Source organism: Eubalaena glacialis, chromosome 10 (genome assembly GCF_028564815.1).
Source record: "Eubalaena glacialis isolate mEubGla1 chromosome 10, mEubGla1.1.hap2.+ XY, whole genome shotgun sequence".
Classification (NCBI taxonomy): Eukaryota; Metazoa; Chordata; class Mammalia; order Artiodactyla; family Balaenidae; genus Eubalaena; species Eubalaena glacialis.
Window position 1 is genome coordinate 19,834,655 of NC_083725.1, and position 25,498 is coordinate 19,860,152.

At 37.9% G+C, this 25,498-nt stretch overlaps 1 protein-coding gene across 3 annotated transcripts in view; it reads right to left on the minus strand.

Moving 5' to 3' along the window:
* Nucleotides 1-1,585: 1,585 nt before the first annotated feature.
* POGLUT3 (protein O-glucosyltransferase 3) overlaps nucleotides 1,586-25,498 on the minus strand; it is a 56,282-nt gene continuing 32,369 nt past the window's right edge. The window contains exons 1-8 of one of the 3 annotated variants that reach the window (XM_061203892.1): nucleotides 20,909-21,151; nucleotides 15,393-15,590; nucleotides 12,868-13,154; nucleotides 10,245-10,461; nucleotides 8,637-8,833; nucleotides 7,151-7,345; nucleotides 5,213-5,317; nucleotides 1,586-3,630 (exon numbers count right to left, since the gene is read on the minus strand). In XM_061203892.1, coding sequence (XP_061059875.1) covers nucleotides 3,505-3,630; nucleotides 5,213-5,317; nucleotides 7,151-7,345; nucleotides 8,637-8,833; nucleotides 10,245-10,461; nucleotides 12,868-13,154; nucleotides 15,393-15,590; nucleotides 20,909-21,110 — 1,527 coding nt within the window. In that variant the 5' untranslated portion in view covers nucleotides 21,111-21,151 and the 3' untranslated portion in view covers nucleotides 1,586-3,504. Of the gene's footprint in view, nucleotides 3,631-5,212; nucleotides 5,318-7,150; nucleotides 7,346-8,636; nucleotides 8,834-10,244; nucleotides 10,462-12,867; nucleotides 13,155-15,392; nucleotides 15,591-20,619; nucleotides 20,849-20,908; nucleotides 21,152-25,498 lie in introns of those variants that run through there. The other 2 variants (XM_061203893.1, XM_061203894.1) reach the window with 2 other exon arrangements.

A 25,498-nucleotide genomic window follows, 5' to 3' on the forward strand; every position in this document is an offset into this window, starting at 1 on the left:
GCTCAGTGTAGCTTCCTGATTAGTAGCACAATGATGAGGGTGACATGCCCTGGCCCCCCAGAGAGAGGGCATGAAAGCTTTGTGTTCCTTTCTAGACCATGCCCTATGGGTATCCTTTAAAATGAAACTGTAGTGGTTAAGTATAGCATTTTCCTGGGTTCTCTGAGTTGTTTTAGAGAATTATTGAACCTGAGAGGGGTCATGGGAACCCCTGAATTTGCAGCCAGTTGGTCAGAAGTGTGGGTAGCCTGGGGACCTCACTTTTGCCTGGTGTCTGTAAAGGCAGTCTTGTGGAACAGTGAGCCCTAAACCTGTGGGATCTGATGCTGAATCTGGGTGGTTAGCATCAAATTGTATTGAAGTACACCTAGTTGGGGGTGAAACAAAAAACAGGTAGCTCATGAAAATATTTCTTCTTTTCTAACTTTCTTTCCTCACTTCTGGCTGTATATAACTCCCTCTACATAAACCACCCCCTAACCTCCCCGTGCACACTTCCAGGATTTGCTATTTCTTCCCATAGAATAAACAAACTCCAGTCTTCTTCTTTTCTTGTGTCTAAGAAATGTTGCAGTGTTGGTTATCACAGTAAAGTTTAGTGTGGCTTCTTCTTCCACACAGCTCTACGGAGACAACTTGGCTTAAAAGAGACAACTTTGATCTCAGTAAGTGGAATGGCTCCACAAGAGGTTGGTGTGGGGTAGGCACAGCAGTGGTTGGGATAGGGTAAACTGTGGTTCTGTGCATAAAAGAGGGATTTTTACAGTCTGGTTAATTTTGTCCTCAACTATTTGAAGTCAAACATGCCTTACCACCACAAGGATGATTTCCTATCCCTCCAAATAAGAAATTTATATTTCTTCTAACCTTGTCCTTATTATGTCAGGGGAGAATTTTTCCTCTCCCTGCCTGCTATGGACTGAAAGTTTGTCCCCACCCCACCCCCCAAATTAATATGTTGAAACCCTCATCCCTAATGTGATGGTATTTGGAGATGGAGCCTTTGAGAGCTAATTAGATCATGAGGGTGGAGTCCTCATGATGGGATTAGTGCCCTTATAAGAAGAGAGAGGAGATAGCTTGCTTCCTCTCTCTTTGCTTTCTGCCATGTGAGGATACAATGAGAACGCATCAGTCTGCAAACCAGAAAGTGGGCTCTCATCAGACATCAGATCTGCTGGCACTTTGATCTTGGACTTCCAGCCTCCAGAACTGTGAGAAATAAATATTTGCTGTCAAAGCCACCCAGTCTATGGTATATTTGTTATAATGGTAGCGTGAACTGACAAAGACACTGCACTTAACAGTATTTTCACCTGAAATAACAGAAAATAATGGTGTCAAGCCCAAATATCTTTTCCTTTAATATTAATTTCTACTCACTAGGGATTTAGTGTTGGTGGTAGAAGTTTTGATTCATTTATTCATGAAGACATAATAGAATTAAAATTAGACCAACCCAGTTACAGAAATACCAAAGCTATAGGTGATTCAATCCTCTTTCTTAAAAAACAAAATTTATCTGTTTCAAAATTTAATTTAGAAAATTTACTTTATTTAAAAAGTGTAAATAATATGTCACATGATATAAAACTCTAGACATAGTAGATTTAAAAATAGCATAATGGAAAATATAAATATCCATTTTATTTTCCTATGTATATCTTTTGTGCATTTATTTTCTTTTCCTAGGTTTGTATTTTTCTTTATTGTCCAATCTGATTCATACTTACAGTAAAAACATTTTAAATATCATAGACAGGTATAAGGCAAAAAGTAAAAATTCCCTTCTCTCAAAAAAAAAAAAAAATTCCCTTCTCTCCATTGTCCTCAGATATTGGTAAATATCCTTCTAAACTTTCAACCACATGGATATATTTTTTTACATAAATGTTTTCACATTATATGTGTTGTTCTGTAACTTACTTTTTTCACTGAACACTGTCATGGAGATCTTTCATGATAGTGCATTTAGAGATAGTTCATTCTTTTTAATGGTCGTACTGTATTCCTTGATGTATAGCTATATATTTAGCTAGCTCCCTCATGATGGCTATTTAAGGTGTTTCCAACATTTTATTAATAAAAACAAAATGTTGATAGCTTATTTTGACAAATGTAGTTATTATATTAACTTACATATCCTCACACCCCTCTCCTCCTTAGGATCTGGTCACTGTACAGCTTGCCCTTTATTTTATACTTGTGCACTTGTGCTTTTGCACAACTGATGGGTGTTAGTGTTTTCCATGGATACTTGGCTTTGATTACACTGTTACTAAATGTGCTTTTGCTTTTGTCTAGTTAAAAAAATTCTGTGTCCCTAGTGATGTTCAGTAAAGAATAGATATGACTATTTTAAAGTGGTTACATTGTTTTCCAGGTTAAGTAAATATTTCAATTAGGAGAGTAAATATTTTTAAATTGGAGTGTGGATATTTCTTGTTTTGGGAGTGTGTTCTTAATGAATTGAATCTCATATTGGTGGTATTACAAGGAGTGTGTAATGAATTTCTGGGTCTTAAAGACTTCACCCTGTCCTAAAAGGCAAAGGAAATTTCCAAAGTTTTTATCTTAGCAATACAGCACAGTCAAATAGAGGAGGGGTGCAGTGAAGAATGGATGCTTGCTTTTGTCATTAGTTTATTAGTGAATCCCAAGATACCAGGCTTCCTGCAGCTTGTTGCAGAGGTTTTTCAAGCATCCCTTTTAAAGATTAAAAAGAATTAAAGATCCCTATCTGACTACAGTTATCATTTATCTATTCAATATATAGATAATGAAGATACCGATAGGATGCTCTCATCTACTTTAATAACTGTGTTGTCCTTGATGGGTGTCCAACTCAGATAGACTGGGAATTAACTAGCTTAAGGCACTACCTCTCCTTAATTTTGTCTCAGGCCTTGGTAAAACTTATTTAAAAAGATATGAATGAGCTTTAAAATAATTTCCCTTCATAGTCTCCAAGCTACCTTTAATAACAAAGTCATTCTCATCTTCCTTAATTATTCATATCAGACCTTCCAAGAGGAAACTTGCTATTACTGAATGCCAAAAGCAGCTTGTAGGAGGAGAAGTTATGCAGTGAGGGGGTAAAAAAAGCCCTGCAAAAATATTTTTTCTTCATCATTGGAAGGGGAAGAGGGAAAGTGAACAAGGGATAGAAACAAACCAATAAATACAATGTAAATAGTTTCATAGAGAGTTATTTATATTTTGGCAAGCCTCGCTATCTACTAGGATCCCCAAGTTTTCTTTTCAGAGAAACTATGATGCTGATAATAGCAGTGTTTACTCAAAAGATATTAATATCCTAAGATATTTGGTAATACTTGCGCTCATATTACTCTATCCATCCACATTGTATGAAGCCACCAAGAGAAGCAGTCCCCAGCATACAGTCTTCCAGGCTGTCTTCACAGTCTTCACAGCTTAGATTCCATCTGAATGCTGCCATGAAAGACGTTGCTGGCATATACAGGAGTGTGAATATGGGCTGACTTAAAGCTCTTCTCTTAAAGGCCTTTTCCTGTGGCACTGGCAGATAGATGCACTGTCATCCGGCTGAGGAACAAGTTCCATTCCATCACGTATTTCGGGTTTGCTGGTCTGGCGCTCAGCATATTTCTGGAATGTGTTTGAAGGCAATGGAAAGTCCAAACTTCATTCCACTGAATCCTCCCTGCTCCCCTCATGCTATTGTTTCTAGTGGCTATGTATCTTCAGACTAAAACCAAAGGTCTGGTTTATCTCAGTCCTAAAGTTACCTTTTAACTTTAGTTATTATAGGCACTAGTGCGATATTTCATAATCTAGCAAGGAGCCCCATCCACTATTTTATGTATAGGAAAGAAGCCTCTTGTAACGGGATGTCCCTACTTGAACAACAGCACCTCTCGAATTCATCCTCCACGTGTTAATGAATAATTAACTTTGCTGAATATTCAAATCAGCGAACAAAGATGATAAGCATCTCACAATAAAGTTGGTGGTTTCACACATCCTTCCCTTTAGGCCTGTAGTCACACACACTTTGTAAATGGCGACAGGCCTGTGAAATGTCCCTCCTTTTTGGCCACTGACTGAAATATTCCTATACATTGGATTTTTCAGTTCAGTGGTTCCATGTACATTTAGCTGTACATTCCTGGTCCTGGGCCAAATCCAACAAAATACTGACATGTGTACATGAACCTAATTAATATTTCAGAGGGAGAAACTCCTATTATTAAAATTACAGCCAGACTAGCAGAGGGAAAAGAACTCATTTAAGGAAAAGGCTGCTTCTAATAAATGGTGTAATTAATCATTTTAATTTTTCTGTGAGAGGGTAGTAGCCTCAGGCATCTGAGGAAATTTATTTTTTTTCTGCCTCACAGAAAAATAAGTTTAGGTTAACAACAAAAACATAATTTCTTATTTTTCTCTTCTGGCTAAATTTTACTGAGTAAAACACAAGTTAATTATTCAAAGAACCAGCCCTTGGATTCTTGGAAGTACAGTAAATATCTGTACTTCAGAATTCAGCCCTAAGGTTTTAGATTATAAATAAAGCTGACCCTTAAACAATGTCGGGGTTAGGAGTACTGACCCTCGGCACAGCTGAAAATCTGTGTATAACTTATAGCTGGCCCTCCATATATGTGATTCCTCAGTATGCACGGTTCCATGTCCGTGGGTTCAACCAACCTTGGATTGTGTAGTACTGTAGTATTTACTACTAAAAAAAATCCACATGTAAGTGGACCTGCACAGTTCCAACCCATGTTGTTCAAGGGTCAACTGTATTTTTCATTTGTTTGTTTTATACAACAAATTAAATATTTGTTTTCCATCCTGTACTGATAGCAAAAGCGCGACTCTTAAGTAGTAAGGAGAACAAAGAGGTAGATATTTTGAGCAGAGAGAGATGTTAATGATCTCTAGTCCAACCCTCCTATTTTCCATATGAGGAAAGATGTTCTCTGAGGTTCAGAGATTTTAATCTATATTTGTAATGGCGCTAAGCATTGTTTTTCATAATACTGAATGGAGATAAAAATATGGAGGCCACAAAGGGACTTAGCACTATCTTTCTATAGGCTGGCGCCTCAGCATAGGCAGAGTTCCACAGGCTAACTGACTCTTGAACCCCTCTAGGAAGCAAGCATTCAGGCCATGCATTTGGTCTGAGGACACTCAACGAAGCAGATGGATCCTCTGAACTGACCTGTAGTACTCTGTAATAGTAGCAGTAAAGCCTGTGTGGCTGTAGCAGATCCCTAGCAGTCAACTGCCCTTCTTTTGCAATCTTCTTGGCTTCTTCATCATTTTCCTGAAAAGTTTAAAAAGAAACAATGAACGAAGATTACTCCTGTGACTCACAAAGAAAGCTAAGTGTGAATGTGAGGTAGGACAGATGTAGGGTTGAATGTGAACAGCATGGGAGAGATGAAACATGAAAATATAACTTAAGAATGAGGCTATGGAAATAGACAAAGTACTTTCCTAGACATCTCTGCTATATAGAAATAATCATACCTGTTTGGATCCCCCCTCGCCCAGTGCAACAACCCACATACAGCCCCTATCGTGACTATCTTGGTACTTTCCTAGCTACCCAGGAAGTCTAGGGCTCATCATCTGTTCCCCTAATCTAACCCTCTCTGCCTGATATTAAAATACAACTAGAATAGAATGAATTAGTTTTTATAACATCTCTTAAAAGCTCCATTTAAATATGTAGTCTGAGCCAAAAAGTTGTTGTAAAATGGTACCTATGAAAGACTATATTATTGTTGTAATAAAAAATTCAGTTATTAGTATCCACAGGTTGTTCCTTCAGTACCAGGAATAGTCAGCATTCCTAATTATACTTTTAGAAAATAGCTAATATTCTATCATGCTGCCCACAGGAAAAGCCATTTGCAAGCAATTCTGACTCTTTATAAAGGGTCACAAAAATATTCTGCCTCAGGGGCACCCAGTTATTTCCATAGCCACATTGCTTCTCAGAAACAAAATAAAGTCTTACAATGGAAGGGTAAATTTTATAATTTCACAATAAAACACAAGAGCTTTTTAATACTTTTCCTTTTTTAAAGAAAGAGTTCTTATTTTATGGGAAACTTGTGATTCATTAAGAACTTGTTATCCAGAGAAAACCATAATTCGAAAAGATACATTCACCACGATGTTCATTGCAGCACTATTTACAATAGCCAGGACATGGAAGCAACCTAAATGTCCATCGAGAGAGGAATGGATAAAGAAGATGTGGTACATATATGCAATGGAATATCACTCAGCCATAAAAGAGAACAAAATAATGCCATTTGCAGTGACATGGATGGACCTAGAGATTGTCATACTGAGTGAAGTAAGTCAGAGAAAGACAAATATCATACGATATCACTTACTTGTGGAATCTAAAAAAAATGGTACGAACGAACCTATTTACCAAACAGAAATAGAGTCACAGATATAGAAAACAAACTTATAGTTACCAAGGGGGAAAGAGTAGGGGGAGGGATAAATTGGGAGATTGGGATTGACATAAAATAGATAACTAATAAGAACGTACTGTATAGCATAGGGAACTCTACTCAATACTCTGTAATGACATATATGGGAATAGAATCTAAAAAAGAGTGGATATATGTATATGTATAACTGATTTACTTTGCTGTACAGCAGAAACTAACATAACATTGTAAATCAACTATACTCCAATAAAAATTAATTAAAAAAAGAACTTGTGCCTTTTTTTCTAACTGGGGAAAACAAAAGGGTACCATAATTGCTTTAAATGTTTTCTTGTGCATAAAGCACTTTAACCCTGGTCTTTTTAATCTGTAATTTGCATTTGGTGTATGTAATTTGCATTTGGTATGTGTGCATGAATAAGGATACTTTAGAAAAATCTATACTCTTTTATTATATAAATACTGGACTTCAAATCTTCTAAAAATCCTCAAACATTGATAGAGGGTATTCAAAATTGTCCTGATGTTGATTCTTCAGATATTTCAAGGGAACAAAAATTTCACAAAATAACATTTCTTTCGACTAAATTATGTCAAATTAAATTGTGTTATGATGGAACTCGTGTAACTAATACTGGTGAATTTGTGATTGCCTAAAGAAACTAAAATGGCAGAAAGCATACCTTGGCCCATTCAACTTTCTCTAGTAGATCACTAAGATTTCTTTTAATTGGAACATAATGTTTCCAAGGCTTTAGTGCCATATAGAAATGTTCATAATATGGTGAGTCCTGCTTCAGAACCAAACTGTCACCAAGCATGAGGTATGGATATCTATAAGCAGCCACAGTCCCGTCCACATTCACTTGATACTTGTACTAAAAGATTAAAACAAACATAAACAAAAATTTTAACAGTCATTTGTTTCACTTCTGCTTCTTGTCAACATTGTAACATTAAATATAAAGAAGTTATTTCCCAACTTTAGTATTTACAAGTTTTATATTTTATTTTGTAACACACATCTTCTCTTTGTATTAAAATCATAAGTAGCATTTAACAGGTCAATTTTAAGAAATACAACACACTTAAAGATAATAAATAATTTTAGGAAATAGGGATACCTATTTCAACTATGTCTATGTAATGGGAAATTCAGATTTCTGTAACCAGGTAAGAAAACTATTTCCAAAGCTCTGTATTTAGTAAAGCTTAATATTGATAACAATTTATACTTTCATTTATTTCATTTGTTCCTTAAACCCATGTTAGTATGAAAAAGGAAGGCATTATTATCTCAAAGTTCGGTTTTAGAGTTGAGGAGACAGAAGCCTGGAGAAGACTAAGGACTAGTGTGATGCTGCTGACACAGTACGGACATATTTGTTGGATTAATGAACTTTGATTTACATTTCAAAGTCACTTTTCATTCAATTGTAATAATGTGAAGCAGATGTTATCATGTCCCTCTCTTTTTTTTTATTAATGATAAAATTTGTTTCAGAGATATTTATAAACCTCTATTCTATGAGCCCAAATCCCATGCTCTCTTCATTATATCACACTGAGAGGAACAGGATATACTAACAGATTTGGTAATTACTTTTTTCTTAAATAATTGATACCAAGGACTTTACCAGCCAGTCAGATTTTGTCACATTGTCACATCTCTATCTCCTTTGAGCCTTATACAGTGCTCTGAAGGAGCTAGGCAGGCTCACACATGTTAGAGGCGAGAGGTGCTAAGAGATGAAAGCCCCATAGTTAGTGGCAGAGGCAGGACTGGAGGCAGGACTTGAACCCCATTTTACTCGCGTAGAATTCATACTCTTTTTATTTACAAGATCGTTTTATGTAAAAGACATTTATATTCCCAGTTTATTAAAAAAAATACAAAAAAGAGGAAAACAGGGAAATATACCAAAACTCTAGGTTAATCCTTGTACTATCTTTTGAGTATTAAATACAGTTCTGAGCTATTTGGTAGACAAAGTTAACAACAACAACAAACAAAAAAGAAACTGCATGAGTTTCATAATTCCCTATGCCTGATAAGAAAGTGTGTGTTGGGTCACAAGATGGGAGAAATCTGCCCAACCCCAGCTATTTGGTTGACTTTTAATACAAGTTTATCACTTCATATCTATCCAGGAAGACTTAATTGCATACCTTAAAGAAGTCAAAGAAACCTATCAATTTAGCTTTTCCAAGCTCCTTTTCTTTTTCTTGGAAGAAGAAATATCCTGTAATTCCTGCATCTAGTAGCTGTGGATTATCTTTGGACAGCTGCACCAACTGGAGCCTCTCCTCTCGGCTATCTCTACCTCTAAAGAAAGCTTTCTCTGTTTTATTGATCCAGGAAGGTCCTAGAGGTTTGAGACCATAAAAAAATACAATTATGAATTTGACATTTTTATCTTATGGTAAGTATAATCATCTTTAATCTACCTATGTCATTTAAGATGCTAAAGCTCTTTTATCATCAACACATCTAAAGTAAATGTTACTTTCGAAAAATATGCTCTAATTTTATCCTTTTGTGTACTAGTGAGAGGTCACTCAAAAAGTGGAGTTTCTATTGCATGACATTAGGAATTATCCAAAATAATGCTGGATCAAGTTCAAAGCAAAAAGAGATTCCATGACTTGGCTTACTCATCAAGGCATTAGTTTCTTCCGTCTTTTGTGCTTCACAAAAAAAAAAAAAAAAAAAAGAGCTAGGCTTTTGTTCTTAGAGTGACTAGAACAAAGTATAGAATTAAGTAACATCCACACATCTTTAATTCTTAGGTTGCTCAGAATTTTGAGCATATCACTTTTGAATACAGTGAAGATTTTTTCTAATATGTTGTTAAATGCAAATAAGTTTTGTATAGCTTAACTATGTATATATATTTATATCCTCTCTTTCCTGGGAGGGAAATAATCTGGAAGAATTAATTTAGCTCTCTTTCTATTATTCTAAAAAGAAGTCATTAGTTAACACCTGTCAGTGTTCTAAGGGATAAATCATAAAACATAGAAACTGTAGGGGGTCAACCTCTTTACTATTTTAGCATACTTTTCAGGAATTTACTGTTATCAAATAAAAAGTAGGTCAGTTTTCATTTCCCATTACCTTTAGAGAGTTTACAAGGAGTCTCTAGTCTTGTCTACTAAATAAGTCCACTAAACTGCTCTAAACAGAAATAGAGACTTATTAAGACAAGGCAGGGTTTTTTCTACTCAGGGAGTTCGGTTTAATAAAAAGGTGTGTAGTACCATAAAACTAAGGCCATCAAATAGGAGGAAAGGAATTCAGATTGTAAAGGATCAAGAGAGGCAGAAAGAGGGAAGAGGAGAATTTCTTACGGTGCTGGAGGTTGTAATATCCAAATTATACTGTTATCACAATTCTCTTACATATGAATATAATTTTATATTTTTCAGAATTCTCTCTCATTTCATCCAGCAATATAAAGGCACTGGAGTCAGAATTAAGTTAAATGATAGTTTTACCAAATATGTATTTTCAAATGGTATTTACAAGTGACCAACTCAAAGGAGACTCAGTTACAGTAGGTTCTGGACATTACTAGCCTAATCCACATATCTTTAATTTCTGGATTAGAAGAATCCTAAACAAAAACCACTTTAGAGTTTAGAGTGCTGTTTTTCTTTTTTCCTGGCTAGAAAATAAGAACAATGGTTATTTAAATATATACACATACTCTCTCTGATTGAACATTCCTTTCACCTTTCTTACTTCTAAGCTTTTTCTTAGAGAATGACTTTTACCTGTATTTCCCTGAATAGAGAGGAGATCATTTGTAACACCCCTCATAGCTTCAAGTGTGGAGTGGGTGATGTCATATGTTGGAAGGATAACATCTTGTGAATCCAGAGAGCCACACCATGAAATGATAGGTAAAGGGCCAGGCGTTTCATTGACTTTTCGATGCTCCAAAGGCCAATCTCCAAGATTAACATAAAATTCTAAATCTGGGAGAAGGACCTAAATAAACAAAAGAATGCTTATCAGTGCTGGGAAGACCTCAGTCTTGGATACTAAATGCTTCAGTTCTTTGGCTTTTAAAATATTTCTGATAAAACTGAAATTTGAAAATAGTAGAAGAGAGAAGGATGCCTCTCAGTCATCAGTAGTATCAGAAAATCAAGGGTGAGGATTGTACATGACAATTCACTTGAGCAGGAGTTAGCTACCTCTGCTCAGAGGTGGCATTTAAAACTGTTGTGTATTATAGATATGGAAACTGTGTAAAAAGGTGTGAATGAGTGGCTTCAAGCACCTTTTCTGCCAGCTGCTTAAGTGAGAATCTACAAAGTTAGACCCAAGCCCTTGTTTTCCTTCACTGTCAAGCCTTTTTATAACATCTATGTTTGTTTCTGGAATCTGCTATCCATTTCTATCTCCATGGTCAATGCCTTAGTTTAGGCCTTTATCATCTCTTGCCTAGATTGTTGCAATAGTTGTCCCTTACTAGATGTTCTGATTCTAGCCTCTCCCCACTCTAATCTGCTCTCCACATTACTGTCCAAATTTCTAAAACCCAAATTAATGTTACTTTTAAGCTTAACAGAAACTTAAGCCTATAGGACAAGGTCTAAACTCTCTGGCTGGAATTCAGGCCCCACTGTCTTACTCCAGCTTAGCTCTGAATCCATCTTCCATCTGCCCGTGTACCAGAAAACTTTAGTTACTCTCTGAAAATGCCACCCACTTTAATATGTAATTCTCTTCACCTAGAATGCCCTTCTCCTACTTATTCACTTGGCAGTCTCCTTTCTCATCCTTCACACTCAGAGCTAATGTTACCTCCTCTATGACTCGCCTTCCTCAGACATTTTAACCCTGGGTACCTACTTTTCTTATGGGCCTATCATGTTGTGGTACAATTACTTGTTTGTATTTATATCCCATCCTCACTTCTGAATAACAAAAACAAGTTCCACTAGAGTGAGCTGTTCAAAGACCAGAGGTGAGTCTCACTTATCGTAGATCTCCTTTCAGTCACTGGGCAAAGAACCTGGAACAAAAGGGAAGGGCAAAGGGATATGACTATTCACCTTAGTGCTTCCCTGTTATCATTTAGTAGCTCATTAGTAAGCTCCACATCAGAAGTTCTCACTGTAGAGCAGGATTTCTCAGTCTTGGCACTATTGATACTTTGGTCTGGGTAATTCTTTCCTGTGGGGGCTGTCCTGTGCATTGTAGAATGATTAGCAAAATCCCTGGCCTCTACCCACCGGATGCTAGTAGCAACTCCCCAGCTGAGACAACCAAAAATGTCCCTAGGCATTGCCAAATTCCTCTAAGGGGCAAAATCATTCCTAGTTAAAAACCACATGAGTACAAGATACAGAAATACAGGGCAGAGTGGACTGATGGTAGCCCAGGAAGAAAGAACCGCCTTTAGGATCAGATGCCCATAATATGCTCATATGCTCATACGGTGGGCTGATGGGGAGGTAGGAGGCAACTGCTATTTAAAATAAGAATTGATTGCAGCCCCATATTCCATGTGCTTGGGAAATTGTATAACTCACATCAGGAAAGCTGGCTTTTGATTTAGAAAACTACCTTGATGGTCTTTCTGGGTAAGAAAGGTAAACAATGCCCATCCTCATCCTTTACTCTGCATATCAGGAACAAGAAAGAACAAAAGGCAGTTTGAATTGCTCTGCTTAAGAGGAATTTATAGGAATTTGGCAAATGTGGAAAGAGGGGCTGAATAGAGGGATTGGGGGAGGAGTTGCTGGGGATGTGGAGAAGTCTTTTGAAAGACAGAAGCCCCAGTCATGTTTAGTAAGAAGCCAAGACTTGAAGATCAAGGACAGCCAGTGAGAAATTCCCAGAGGCAAGGATGACTGAGAGTCTGATTAACACAGGGATGTCTATTTTTAAACGTTAGTATTTTTGTTTTGTTTTGTTTACTCTGCATTGGCACAAAATAACCTCTCTCTGTTACCCCAACATTCAACAAAGTGTGCAATGCACTTAGGATAAAACAAGGAAAATGTGTCCTCAGTTCAACTTATTTTGAGGTGGCAAGAAGAAAATTGCTGTAGAAAGTGAAATCTGAATGGAAGGAGTATTCAGCAGGATTGGGGAACTTGAAGAAGTCACCTTGCAGCTGTAAATGTCTGGGAGTTCACAGAAACCTTGGGAGAGCACTATATGGCCTACTTACCTGGGATGGGGCCTCAAGCCATTTAACTTAAATATTAAAGGAGAGAGATATCCATAAAGGTGAAGAACTTATGAACACTCAGGTGGCAGACAGATGCACATTTTCAAGCCTGGAATCCATTTCCATTCTTTACCATTATTATTCTAAGAATTAAATGTTACAAATAAATAATTCAACTATTTTTAGAATCAATGAATTCATTCTCATACCTTTCTTGCCAGTGACAGCAAAATCTCATCTGAGAACATTTTGAAGTCTGTGTATTTCCCTAAAGATCTCCGGTAGATGAGGTTAGTGAGAATCGTGTAATGAACAATAGCACCCCTCTCATCCCCAAACCTTTTTGGAACTTCGTTTAGCATCTGCTGGAGATTGATGCTGGGGAAAGAAGCAAAATCTTTTGCAATCTGTGGTTCCTTGGCTGGACAAGACAGAGTTTTCTGCCAGGCCTGAGGATCCTCTTCTGGACACTCACAGTACTCATGGTACACTGGTCCTAAGGAAAGCAAAACACATACAATGCCAAGCTCCATTAACATGCACTGCAACACAGGGAGTTGTTTCTGCCCCTGCTGTGAGCATGGGATGACTTCTTGGTAAATTCTAATATTATCCAGACAGGGATAATCTGCCCTAAACAAATCAGTGGTAAAAGTAGTAATGTCAGAGTCTTGTGCTCTCACCTTCTATCCCCTTTTCACCCCACCCTAGATAACCTAGTATAGCATATGCTCTCTCCCAATATAACCTACTCTCGGTCAATTTATTGAAAAATTTATTTCTAATGAGTTATAAATGGCTGATGAGCATAAAACAACTTACCCTTTAACAAGGAAAAAGAGAACGTATTACTTTTCAGGCATGATTATGTAGTAGGGGTGGTGATTTTTCAAGACAAGATGAGGTCTCTTCCTCTGAGTCCCTAAAACTACCTCCGTCAGCGCATCTCAAAGAGGAAATATGAAACCTAAGGGCATCTTGCAGTGTAATTTTAAAGTGGCCAGACATAAGTATAAAACTATTCTGAAGACTCATTTAAAAAAGAATTTATGCAAAATTTATATCTTATTTCAAAATATATCCATATTTGTTTTAATATAAAAATAATTTTTTAAAGTTATTCAATTGTCTTGAGAATTTCTACTTCAGACAAGTAATAGGGACCAATTTCCCCTCCTACCTGAAACTACCAAAAAACAGATAAAATATATGAAACAACATTTTTTTTTAAGACATTGGACATCAGGCAATGGACAATGAGTTTGAGAGATGAGAAACAAATGAGGTAAACCCTACAGTTCCTAAAGCTTACTGCCTAAGGGAGTTTCTAGGTTGTGGAACATGGAGGAGGAATCCAGGCAGAGCCCAGCAGTCTCACTGAGTTGAGGAGACAAGAGCTGAAAGTCCAGTGAGATCAAGGCAGCTAGAAGTTGTAGGACGTACTCACTGCACAGGGAGGACTCCAGAGATCTGTACAAGGTTCCCTTCAAATATTTAAGGCATACTGACCAATATGTATGTTTGAGGAAACTATCCAAGGCAGAGAAAGAACCATCCATAAGGATTAGAGGCAACAATACCCATTGTTCATACAGGGCTGGGAATAGTGCCTATTCATACAAGCCAGACTGGAAAGCATTCTAATTCACAGAGGTTGGATAGAGTACGCAGAGACGTATTGCCTGAGTAGTAAGGAATAATTAGCCCTAGACTAAACATGGCTCTGGGCCTGCCTAATAAATTGTAAAAGAAAATTTGAAGGATCAAACTAATTCCAAATAACTTAACTGCATCCTAGAGAAAAGCCCAAGAAGATGAGAAAGCATCAAGCAATGAAGAATACAGTGGATGGAATTAATGACAAATTGGGCGTTATAGAAGAAAAGATCAGTGAACTTAAAGATATAGCAATAGAAACTATACAAAATGAAATGGAGAAAAAACATATTTTTAAATGAAAAGAGCATAATTGAGTCGTGGGATAATTTCAAGTTTAATGTATGGGTAATTAGAATTCTTGGAGGAGAGCTGGGGTAGAACAGAAAAAATATTTGAAGAAATAATGGCCAAATTTTTTCTGGATTTAATGAAAGCTATAAACCCAAAGATCCACAAACCCCAAGCACAAGAAACATGAAGAAACCTACACCAAAGCACATAATAATCAAATTGCTCAAAAAAACTGATAAAGAGAAAACCTTTAGCAGAGGATCAAAGATATAGATGATGGAAGACTTATCATGGGAAATAATGCAAGTGAGAAAGACAGTGGAACAGTATATTTCAAGTACTAAAAGAAAAAAAAACTGTCAACCTATAATTTTTGAAAGACATCTGTCTTTCAAAAATAAAGGCAAAATAAAGACTTTTTCAGATATCCAAAAGCTGGAAGAACTAATCATCAGCGTTCTCACATTAAAAGAAAAGCTAATGGGAATCCTTTAGGTAGAAGGCAAATGGTACTAGATGAAAATATGTATCTATGCAAAAGAATGAAGAGTACTAAAAATGGTAACTACCCGGGTAAACACACAAGATTTTTTTGCTTGTCATTTAAATCGCTTTAAGTTACTTAGTTTTTCTCTCCCTTAAAATATCAAGTTAAATTGAGCTCCAGAAGATACATATATAATGTTTACCCTGTTGCACATGACTTTAAGGTCATCATAACGCATTCTGAAAGCCATGGAGTCTACTCATAAGGCTGGCTCTGGTTTATGTAATAATTACTTACCTTTCAAAATATAGGGAGACTGAGCGACATGTTCATCACCATAAAGGACCTCTATCTTCAGCCCTTCACTGACAGTTTCATACATCCTATATCGCATTAAAAATGTCCCATCATTCCTGTCCAAAGGTTTAGGGACGTGAATCCGAACTAACTCTTTAGGTGAGAGAGATTTGATTACTACTTTGAATAGTGTTTGGCCTGAAAGAAAAAAAAATTATAAGTAATTCTACTATTTCATGGTTATTTTGTTTTACTAATTACTGGGTAAGTGTCTTTACACAGAAGTTATTTTTTCAGTACTATCGATGGTAAACAAAATTATTTTAGTTTGGAAGATCTTTGAGGCCAGGAACTATGTTTGGTTTATGTCTCAAAACCAAGGATCTGATTCAACATTTGATTCCTTAGTCATTCAATAAGATTTATTGAATGAACAAAATCATTGAATAAACAAATTCTTAAAAAAACAAGGAAGAGATTAATTTTTTGCCTATTTGATCTTTTCTCCTTTGGGTAGGTTTAAAAGCCCACATAGTTAAAAATCCATAAACTTTTAGGATGACATAGCTCTAAGGCAATCTAACTTACTCCTTGTAAAGTATGCACAAGCTTTCTTTGTAAACCATTTTAATACCTAATAAACCTCAATTCTGAAGAAATTCCCCTTTTATTAACCCAAATTTCAAGCTATACTTCCAAGCCCATTTCCTTAAGTAGAGAGAGATTATCTAGTTACTAGACTCTGCACAAATGCAACACACTCATACGTACACACAAACTCACATACCTTTGTAAATACTAGAGTTTACTTCTCTAAATTTGTTTCCTCAAGTTGAAATGAAACAGTTATACTAGGATGATCTAACAACCTTTTCAAATCCAGAATTCTGTGGGTTTTCTGTTCCAGGATAGACAATACCTACTTAGCAAACTTTCCCTTCTCTTTTTGCAGTATATTAGCTGACTTTTCAGGCTTTGAAACAATACTGTTGCAGGAATAAATGTTGGGACTTCTTTCTTCAGAGAGTACAGTGGACATACCTGCACTCAGTGCAGATCTGATCCTCAGGAGCTTTAAGAATAAAGATCAGTTAATGTCTTAACCACAGTTAATCACCTACCAAAAGAATTGTTAAAAAAAAGTGGTGAATCCTCTGAAATACACAGTCCTAGTAAACAATAAATTGTGATCAAATAGTCTTTCATCTCACACTATCATATTTCACAATATTCAAATATTAAGCATATTTTTTGTTTTTTAAAATTAATTTTTATCAGAGTATAGTTGCTTTTTAAATTTTATTGTATTAAGCATATTTAACATATATTTTTGAAATTACTGAAGAAAAAAGTTTTTTTCTCCTATTCTTAGTTTCTAAATCTAGTGAGTGATGTTTCTACTTTTTTTGATTTTCAAGGGTTTTATTTTTTCTTGTGGGTCAGAAAAAAATGTTTCTCAGTCTCTTCAATTTAGTAATAGTAATGTAGTATCTGACATATTGTTACTACATAATTAAGTACCAAACACATACATTTTAGGATTTTTGAAAGAAGTGTGATAAAATTATGAAAGACATCTGCTAAAAAAATGAACTATAACAGATAAATGTAAGGGATTTGTAAAAAAAAAAAAAAAAAAGTAATAACTTAATGTGAAATTATTATAAATGTTGGCCAATTACCTGAAATGCTTAATGAAACACGTAAGTTATTGCTTTACGTTATTTCCCGCTTAAGTTTCAGAAAGGCAATGTGGTATGGTAGACTGAAAATCAGGAAGGCAGAGCCTGGAGACTAAAAAGCCATTTCCACCATTCTCTCCCCAGACTGGAAACAGGACAGAAAAGTTTTCTTATCTCCTATCAAATAGTGCTATTCTCCGTAAGTTTATGATTTTTAAATAAACAAAACAGATATAAGACAAGCATATTAATGACTATGTGATATTTTGGAAGGAGCTGGATTTACAAAAGAAAACTATCTCTAAAACACTTCATTATTTTTAAATTGATCACACTAAAATAGAAATAAGCAATTCCAACAACATAAAAGAGAAAATGAGAAGAATGCCATTTCAAATTGCTTCAGATAGAAGGAATGTGAATTCTCATTTGCCCTGGGGGCTAATATAATGGAATAGAATCAAGCTCAGCTTGAGCTTTTATATTCCACAAATCCACACTTCTTTAGGAAAGATAGCTAATTGAATGAGAATGCAGTGACTAAAGGAGACAAAAGGACGTTGGCAGTATCAAAGCCTTATATCATTAGAATCAGAAATTTTGCAGACTTTTGATTTGGAAAGAACACATTTTTTAAAAATTCACTTACTTAGCCAGGGGGACTGTGCCAGTCCCTGAGCTTGAGATTTTCATATGCATTTTCTCTTATTTATTTCCTCCAAGAACTTGTGAGGAAGGTATTTGTCACCCCATTTTACAGATCAGGAAGCCAAGGCTCCCTTGAAGAATTTAAGTATATACCTTGCCCAAGGTCTCATACCTATGAGTAGCAGAGCCAAAATTTGCACACAGCTTGAATCTTTCTTCTTTCAAAGCCCATTCTGAATCCAGCTTGTCACATTGTGTAATGTTAACATATAGGTTCCCAAAATTCATAGTTGGAGAAATAACCTCTGACATTCCTGGTACAATGGAGTCAGCACCTCCCTTGTTGTTTAGGAAGTTTATTAATGCTCTCTACAGCTGCAACAAAAGTGTTGACTCCATCTGGCCAAGGAACAGAGTCCCTGAAGGCCAACTTGTTACACCTTGAGGCTAAATGGAAATCCTCCCAAATGTCTGGCTGCCTGCTCACCATGGATACTCTATAGGGTCTTAGTGAAAACTGGTTCACAGTGATCAATTACCAGTGATTTGATAAAAGGGAAAGACCATTGAACTAGATATTGAAAGGGTTGGGTATCTGGTTTTGACTCTGATCCTTAGCCACTGTGGGGCCACAGGAAAGACATTTATTTTCACTAACCTGGTTTCTTATAGGAAAAGTGAAGAGAATAATATCTACCCTTCCTACCTCACAGGATGCTTAAGGAGAGCAAATTAAACAGGGCACAGTTCAAAACACTGAAGTGCTACACAAGATAAGTTTATGAAGATATCATTACTGATGAAGGTAGAGGATGACTGAGGAGAAAATGAGTACTTGTATCCTGCCATCTGTTGATGGCAGTTGACATACTCCAACCACCCTCTCTCCACCCCTTCTTTCTTTTCTTCTACAATATTTACTGAGCAACTCTGCCAGGCATTATGTTAGATGCTGGGAATATAACAGTGTCAACAGGTTCTGCCTGCATTCATAATAGAAGGAAATAATCTAAGTCAGACGTTAGTGAAAATAAAGATATAAATCGTTTTTTTTCTCATTCAAGGTCACAAGGGATTGAGTAGGATAGTCAAACTCAAGGGATTGAGTAGGATAGTCAAATAGTTAGCTTAGAAACCCCATTAGGGAATTGTAGATAGAGAGGGAAATTTAGGGGGCTTTGGGAGACCACAGTAAGATTAATGATCACTCAAGAAAGTAATGGGAAAATCCTGAAACAATGTGGGCTTGCTTGACTCATAAAGCAGAACAAGTTGCTTAGCATCAAAGCCAGATTGGCTTGCTTAACAACAAAATCAAGCTAACTTGATTAGCAACAAAATCATGCAACAGAAGCACGAGACATGCCCCAGAACGATAAAACAATAGTAGCATGAGACCTACATCCTGCTCAGTGAGCTCAGTAAGTTAATGACCCCCAAAACATGCTCTTTGCCCGATGCCCTAAAAACAATAAAACAATAGTGGAGAATAAGGCCTACAACCTGCCTAGTGGTGTCATCAAGTTAATGACCCCCAGCACATGCTCTGTGCACACACAAAAAAACAATCATTTATGGAAATGTGACATCTACCCAAGAGAGACAAAGAAGGTCTTCTCCCCGTCCCCTCTCTTCCTTTGATTATAAAACTGTAACCCACTAAGCACTCAGGGGAGAGCAACTCTTGCCTGCCCACTTGTAAGCCTCACAAGTGTTCTATTCTAATTAATCACTTCTTATCTATCACTTTGCCTTTCGCTGAATTCTTTCTGTGTTGAGACATAAAGGACCAGGCTCCTTGGAGCCCCCTGAAACGACACCTATCAGTTTCAGAAGGGCATGGACATTTTTCATAAATGATATTTTTAAAAAAAATTACATTTTCTAACTGTTGAAACTCCTATTTTTGCACATTAGGTTTGTAAATGTTTAAGACTCTTCATATGTTGGGAAAATTACTTTCCAGAAACATTTGACCAATTGTGCTCCCACCAGCAGAGGATGAAGGTCATTGTCTGAGAGTATCTCATTAGCAGCTTTGAGTATTACCACTTAAATTTTTTTGCCATTATTTTTAGATTAAAAAATGGAATTTTATTTGAATTTATAGTTCTTTCATTAAAAGTAAGATTAACAGTATTTCCTTTTGGATCATGTAACTTTCCTTTTTCATGTATAAATTAATTTTTTCCTTAGTTTTCCATCTTCTTTCTAAAGTCCTCTCCCATTTATAACATTATAAAATTAATTTTAGAAAACAAAGAAAACTATAAAGAAGGAAATACACCCCATGGTGAAAGACTGAATCTGGGTTTAAGAATCTTTTCTTCTGATCCTTAGGGCCATGGAGAGTCTTTCTAAAACTGAAAAAAACGTACTCAGTTTTCCACCAGCAGCGGAAGGGGCACTGGGTATTCTGATTGTCTCTTTGTTGATAAAACAGGGTGCCAGTTGGCAAAACATAATTTAGACATAAATTATCAAATCCTGACTGGCAACAACTTGAAACTAGCGGGACAAGTTGTAAGACGTTGCAAAGGTAAGATATTAAAGAGAACGTGGGAGGATGATTGAGCAGAAGGGATTCAGGACGATATCCACCCTCGGTAAAGGTAAAACCTAATGCGTTCTGAGTTTCGCTAATTCCTGCAATCTGCTTTCAAGAACTCAAAACTCTAGGAAAATAAGCTAGTCTGCAAAACTGCCTCCTTCCTGCCTACTGCTCTGATATTTCCTTTGTGTACGAGGGAGCTGTTTCAAACCCATCAGGCCTAAACAGTGTAACCCGATCCGATTCTTGGGCTTGATGACTCAACACGTGAAGGCACTCCCTGCAAGCTGTAACAGATCAGACAAGTAGTCAGGGGTGGAAAGACCATCTCCAACTTGAGACTCACACTGCATTCATTAACACCCCGGGCGCCATCCATTCGGAATACCAGTCCTTGCATGTTAACTAAGGAAGGGCCCTCGGAGTTCATTTTTTCATTCAGCAGCCTCTTGTTGCAACTGCCTCTCGCCTTCGGGTCCGGGGAGGGGGAGAGAAGAGGAAGTGACCGGACTCGGGGGAAGGACGCCACGCCGGCGGCGGGCGGATTCCCGAGAGGCGCGGTCGCGGCGGGGACGCGCGGCGGGGACGGAGGGGAGCGGGCAGCGGAGCGAGGGAGGCCCGCGGCCGAACGCTACCTGGGGGCGAGCGAGTGAGGTTTTGGCCCTCCGAGTTGACGGCCTGCAGGTAGAAATAGCGGACGGGCAAAACGACGCCCGCCCGCAGCCCGGGCCCCCACACCAGGCTCCGCGGCGCGCTGACCGGAGCCTCGGGGGCCCCCGCGGCCACGAGCAGGGCGAGCTGCAGCGGTAGCAGCGGAACCAGCGGGAGGCGGCGCATGGTCTCCGGGCCGCTGCGGTCCAGCTCGGCGGCGGCGGGGAGGGGACGGGAGCGCGGCGGGCCAGAGTTGGGCCCACCCCGGGGCGGGCTGTGCGCCACCGCCCACCGTCCCGCCTCCGGCCCCCTTCCGGCCGGAACGCTAGGGCGCGCCGCAGGCGACGGCGTCGGGCGCTGCCGGGGGTCCGCGATGGACTCGTCACTTCCCCCACCCCACCCCCCCCAGCCGCGCAGGGTTGAGGACCAGGGTCGAGGGGCGGACACTGAGACCAGGGTGCTTGAGGCTGTACCCGGCCCCCACCTCTGGTTGCTGGAGTTTGGCAACTGTTTAGTGGAAACCGTCTTTGGAAGGACGCAAACACCGTGGTGATTGCTAGGGGACCAGAGAAAAGGCCCAGCGGCGAACAGCTTTGAAGAGTTTAGGGAAATGCCTTCAAACAAGGAATTTCACTGGGTTTACAAGACGCTGAGCAAATATCACTCCCCTGATCCCCTACAAGGCCAAATCTCCCAGCCCTTTTGTTCACATCAGCACCAAATTTTATCACCTACCTTTTGTTTGTTTTCTGCTCAGCAGTCTCCCTCACTAGACTGTGACTCCCTCCATTCTCCCTAATCCCCTAACCCTAACTTCCCTTCTTTCAACAAGTGTTTGCTGAGCATCCACTGAGTTTGGGCCAAGCTTCAAGCGAGGAGCCAGGAGCTGGGCACTGGAGTAGCAGAAGTCACGGTTGAGGCTGGTGGGTGAGCGTCACCTCAAAGTCAGAAGCTGCTGTCCCCTGTAATTGATGAGGAATGATTGGTCATGATTACTCCTCAGATGCTGAAGGTTGGATCTGGGAAGAGACTGGCAAGGGCCCTATTAGCGGGAAGCCACTGTCTGCCTCTCTTTTCGGACCATTTTATCTATATTAGTTAATTATTTTTCCTTCTTTTATCTGTTTATGGTTTTAATCTATTCAAAGGAAATAAAAGCTCTTCACAGGCTGGGTGAGCCAGGAAAAATTCACGTACCGGTATGGACACAGGATTTCTTTCTTTCTTTTTTAAAAATTTATTTATTTATTTATTTATGGCTGTGTTGGGTCTTCATTGCTGCACGCAGGCTTTCTCTAGTTTTGGCGAGCGGGGGTTACTCTTCGTTGCAGTGCACGGGCTTCTCATTGTAGTGACTTCTCTTGTTGCGGAGCATGGGCTCTAGGCACGCAGGCTTCAGTAGTTGCAGCACACAGGCTCAGTAGTTGTTGCTGCCGGGCTCTAGAGCGCAGGCTCAATAGTTGTGGCGCACGGGCTTAGCTGCTCCATGGCATGTGGGATCTTCCCAGACCAGGGATCAAACCCCTGTCCCTACATTGGCAGGTGGATTCTTAACCACTGCGCCACCAGGAGAGTCCCTGGAACAGAGACTGCATCCTCCTGATAGTTTGTTAATCCAGAGTCACCAGAATCAGGCCCTTGGGCTGCTCAGCATTCCTGTTATGACCAAGGTTTACCAGGGCAAAATCTTTACCATATTTTCCCCACTTCTCTTGACCTATTTTAATAATGCTGAGTAGAGTTTGTAGATAGTGTCCTTTGTACTTTGGAAAAATTATCAGAAACTGATAGTAAAGCACTGATAAATTGCAGGGCTAAAGTGTAGCATTACTTGGCATTACTTTCACTGCTAAATTTTATCTTGTGGGAGTGTCTGCATACTTTAAATTGAAAGATTTGCTCTGCTCTAGCTATCGCTTAAAAAGTTGTTTGGAACACACTGTGTTTGCATTCTTTCAAAATAAATATTAAATTTTTTATTCAGAGAAATAATCTGAGGGTTAGCTGGTACTGGATGATAGTAAAATATGGCCTAATAACATTCCATCCAAAAACAACAGAATACAATTTCTTCTCAAGTGCTCATGGAACATTCTCCAGGATAGATCATATCTTGGGTCACAAATCAAGCCTTGGTAAATTAAAGAAAATTGAAATCGTATCAAATATCTTTTCCAACCACAATGCTATGAGATTAGATATCAATTACAGGAAAAAATCTGTAAAAAATACAAACACATGGAGGCTAAACAATACACTACTAAATAGCCAAGAGATCACTGAAGAAATCAAAGAGGAAATCAAAAAATACCTAGAAACAAATGACAATGAAAACACGACGACCCAAAACCTATGGGTTGCAGCAAAAGCAGTTCTAAGAGGGAAGTTTATAGCAATACAATCCTACCTCAAGAAACAAGAAACATCTCAAATAAACAACCTAACCTTACACCCAAAGCAATTAGAGAAAGAAGAACAAAAAACCCCAAAGTTAGCAGAAGGAAGAAATCATAAATATCAGATCAGAAATAAATGAAAAAGAAATAAAGGAAACAATAGCAAATTTCAATGAAACTAAAAGCTGGTTCTTTGAGAAGATAAACAAAATTGATAAACCATTAGCCAGACTCATCAAGAAAAAAAGGGAGAAGACTCAAATCAATAGAATTAGATATGAAAAAGGAGAAGTAACAGCTGACACTGTAGAAATACAAAGGATCATGAGAGATTACTACAAGCAACTATATGCCAATAAAATAGACAACCTGGAAGAAATAGACAAATTCTTAGAAAAGCACAACCTTCTGAGACTGAACCAGGAAGAAATAGAAAATATAAACAGACCAATCACAAGCACTGAAATTGAGACTGTGATTAAAAATCTTCCAACAAACAAAAACCCAGGACCAGATGGCTTCACAGGGGAATTCTACCAAACATTTAGAGAAGAGTTAACACCTATCCTTCTCAAACTCTTCCAAAATATAGCAGAGGGAGGAATACTCCCAAACTCATTCTACGAGGCCACCATCATCCTGATACCAAAACCAGACAAAAATGTCACAAGGAAAGAAAACTACAGGCCAATATCACTGAGGAACATAGATGCAAAAATCCTCAACAAAATACTAGGAAACAGAATCCAAAAGCACATTAAAAGGATCATACACCATGATCAAGTGGGGTTTATCCCAGGAATGCAAGGATTCTTCAATATGTGCAAATCAACCAATGTGATACACCATATTAACAAACCGAAGAATAAAAACCATATGATCATCTCAATAGATGCAGAAAAAGCTTTTGACAAAATTCAACACCCATTTATGATAAAAATCCTACAGAAAGTAGGCATAGAGGGAACTTACCTCAACATAATAAAGGCCATATATGACAAACCCACAGCCAACATCGTTCTCAATGCTGAAAAACTGAAACCATTTCCTCTAAGATCAGGAACAAGACAAGGTTGTCCACTCTCACCACTATTATTCAACATAGTTTTGGAAGTTTTAGCCACAGCAATCAGAGAAGAAAAAGAAATAAGAGGAATCCAAATCAGAAAAGAAGAAGTAAAGCTGTCACTGTTTGCAGATGACATGATACTATACAAAGAGAATCCTAAGGATGCTACCAGAAAACTACTAGAGCTAATCAATGAATTTGGTAAAGTAGCAGGATACAAAATTAATGCACAGAAATCTCTTGCATTCCTATACACTAATGATGAAAAATCTGAAAGAGAAATTAAGGAAATACTCCCATTTACCACTGCAACAAAAAGAATAAAATACCTAGGAATAAACCTACCTAAGGAGACAAAAGACCTGTATGCAGAAAACTCTAAGACACTGATGAAAGAAATTAAAGATGATACAAACAGATGGAGAGATATACCATGTTCTTGGATTGGAAGAATCAACATTATGAAAATGACTATAATACCCAAAGCAATCTACAGATTCAATGCAATCCCTATCAAACTACCAATGGCATTTTTCACAGAACTAGAACAAAACATTTCACAATTTGTATGGAAACACAAAAGACCCTGAAGAGCCAAAGCGATACTGAGAAAGAAAAATGGAGCTGGAGGAATCAGGCTCCCTGACTTCAGGCTATACTACAAAGCTACAGTAATGAAGACAGTATGCTACTGGCACCAAAACAGAAATATAGATCAGTGGAACAGGATAGAAAGCCCAGAGATAAACCCATGCACATATGGTCACCTTATTTATGATAAAGGAGGCAAGAATATACAATGAAGAAAGGACAGCCTCTTCAATAAGTGGTGCTGGGAAAACTGGACAGCTACATGTAAAAGAATGAAATTAGAACACTCCCTAACACCATACACAAAAATAAACTCAAAATGGATTAAAGACCTAAATGTAAGGCCAGACACTATAAAACTCTTATAGGAAAACATAGGCCGAACACTCTATGACATAAATCACAGCAAGATCGTTTTTGACCCACCTCCTAGAGAAATGGAAATAAAACCAAAAATAAACAAATGGGACCTAATGAAACTTAAAAGCTTTTGCACAGCAAAGGAAACCATAAATAAG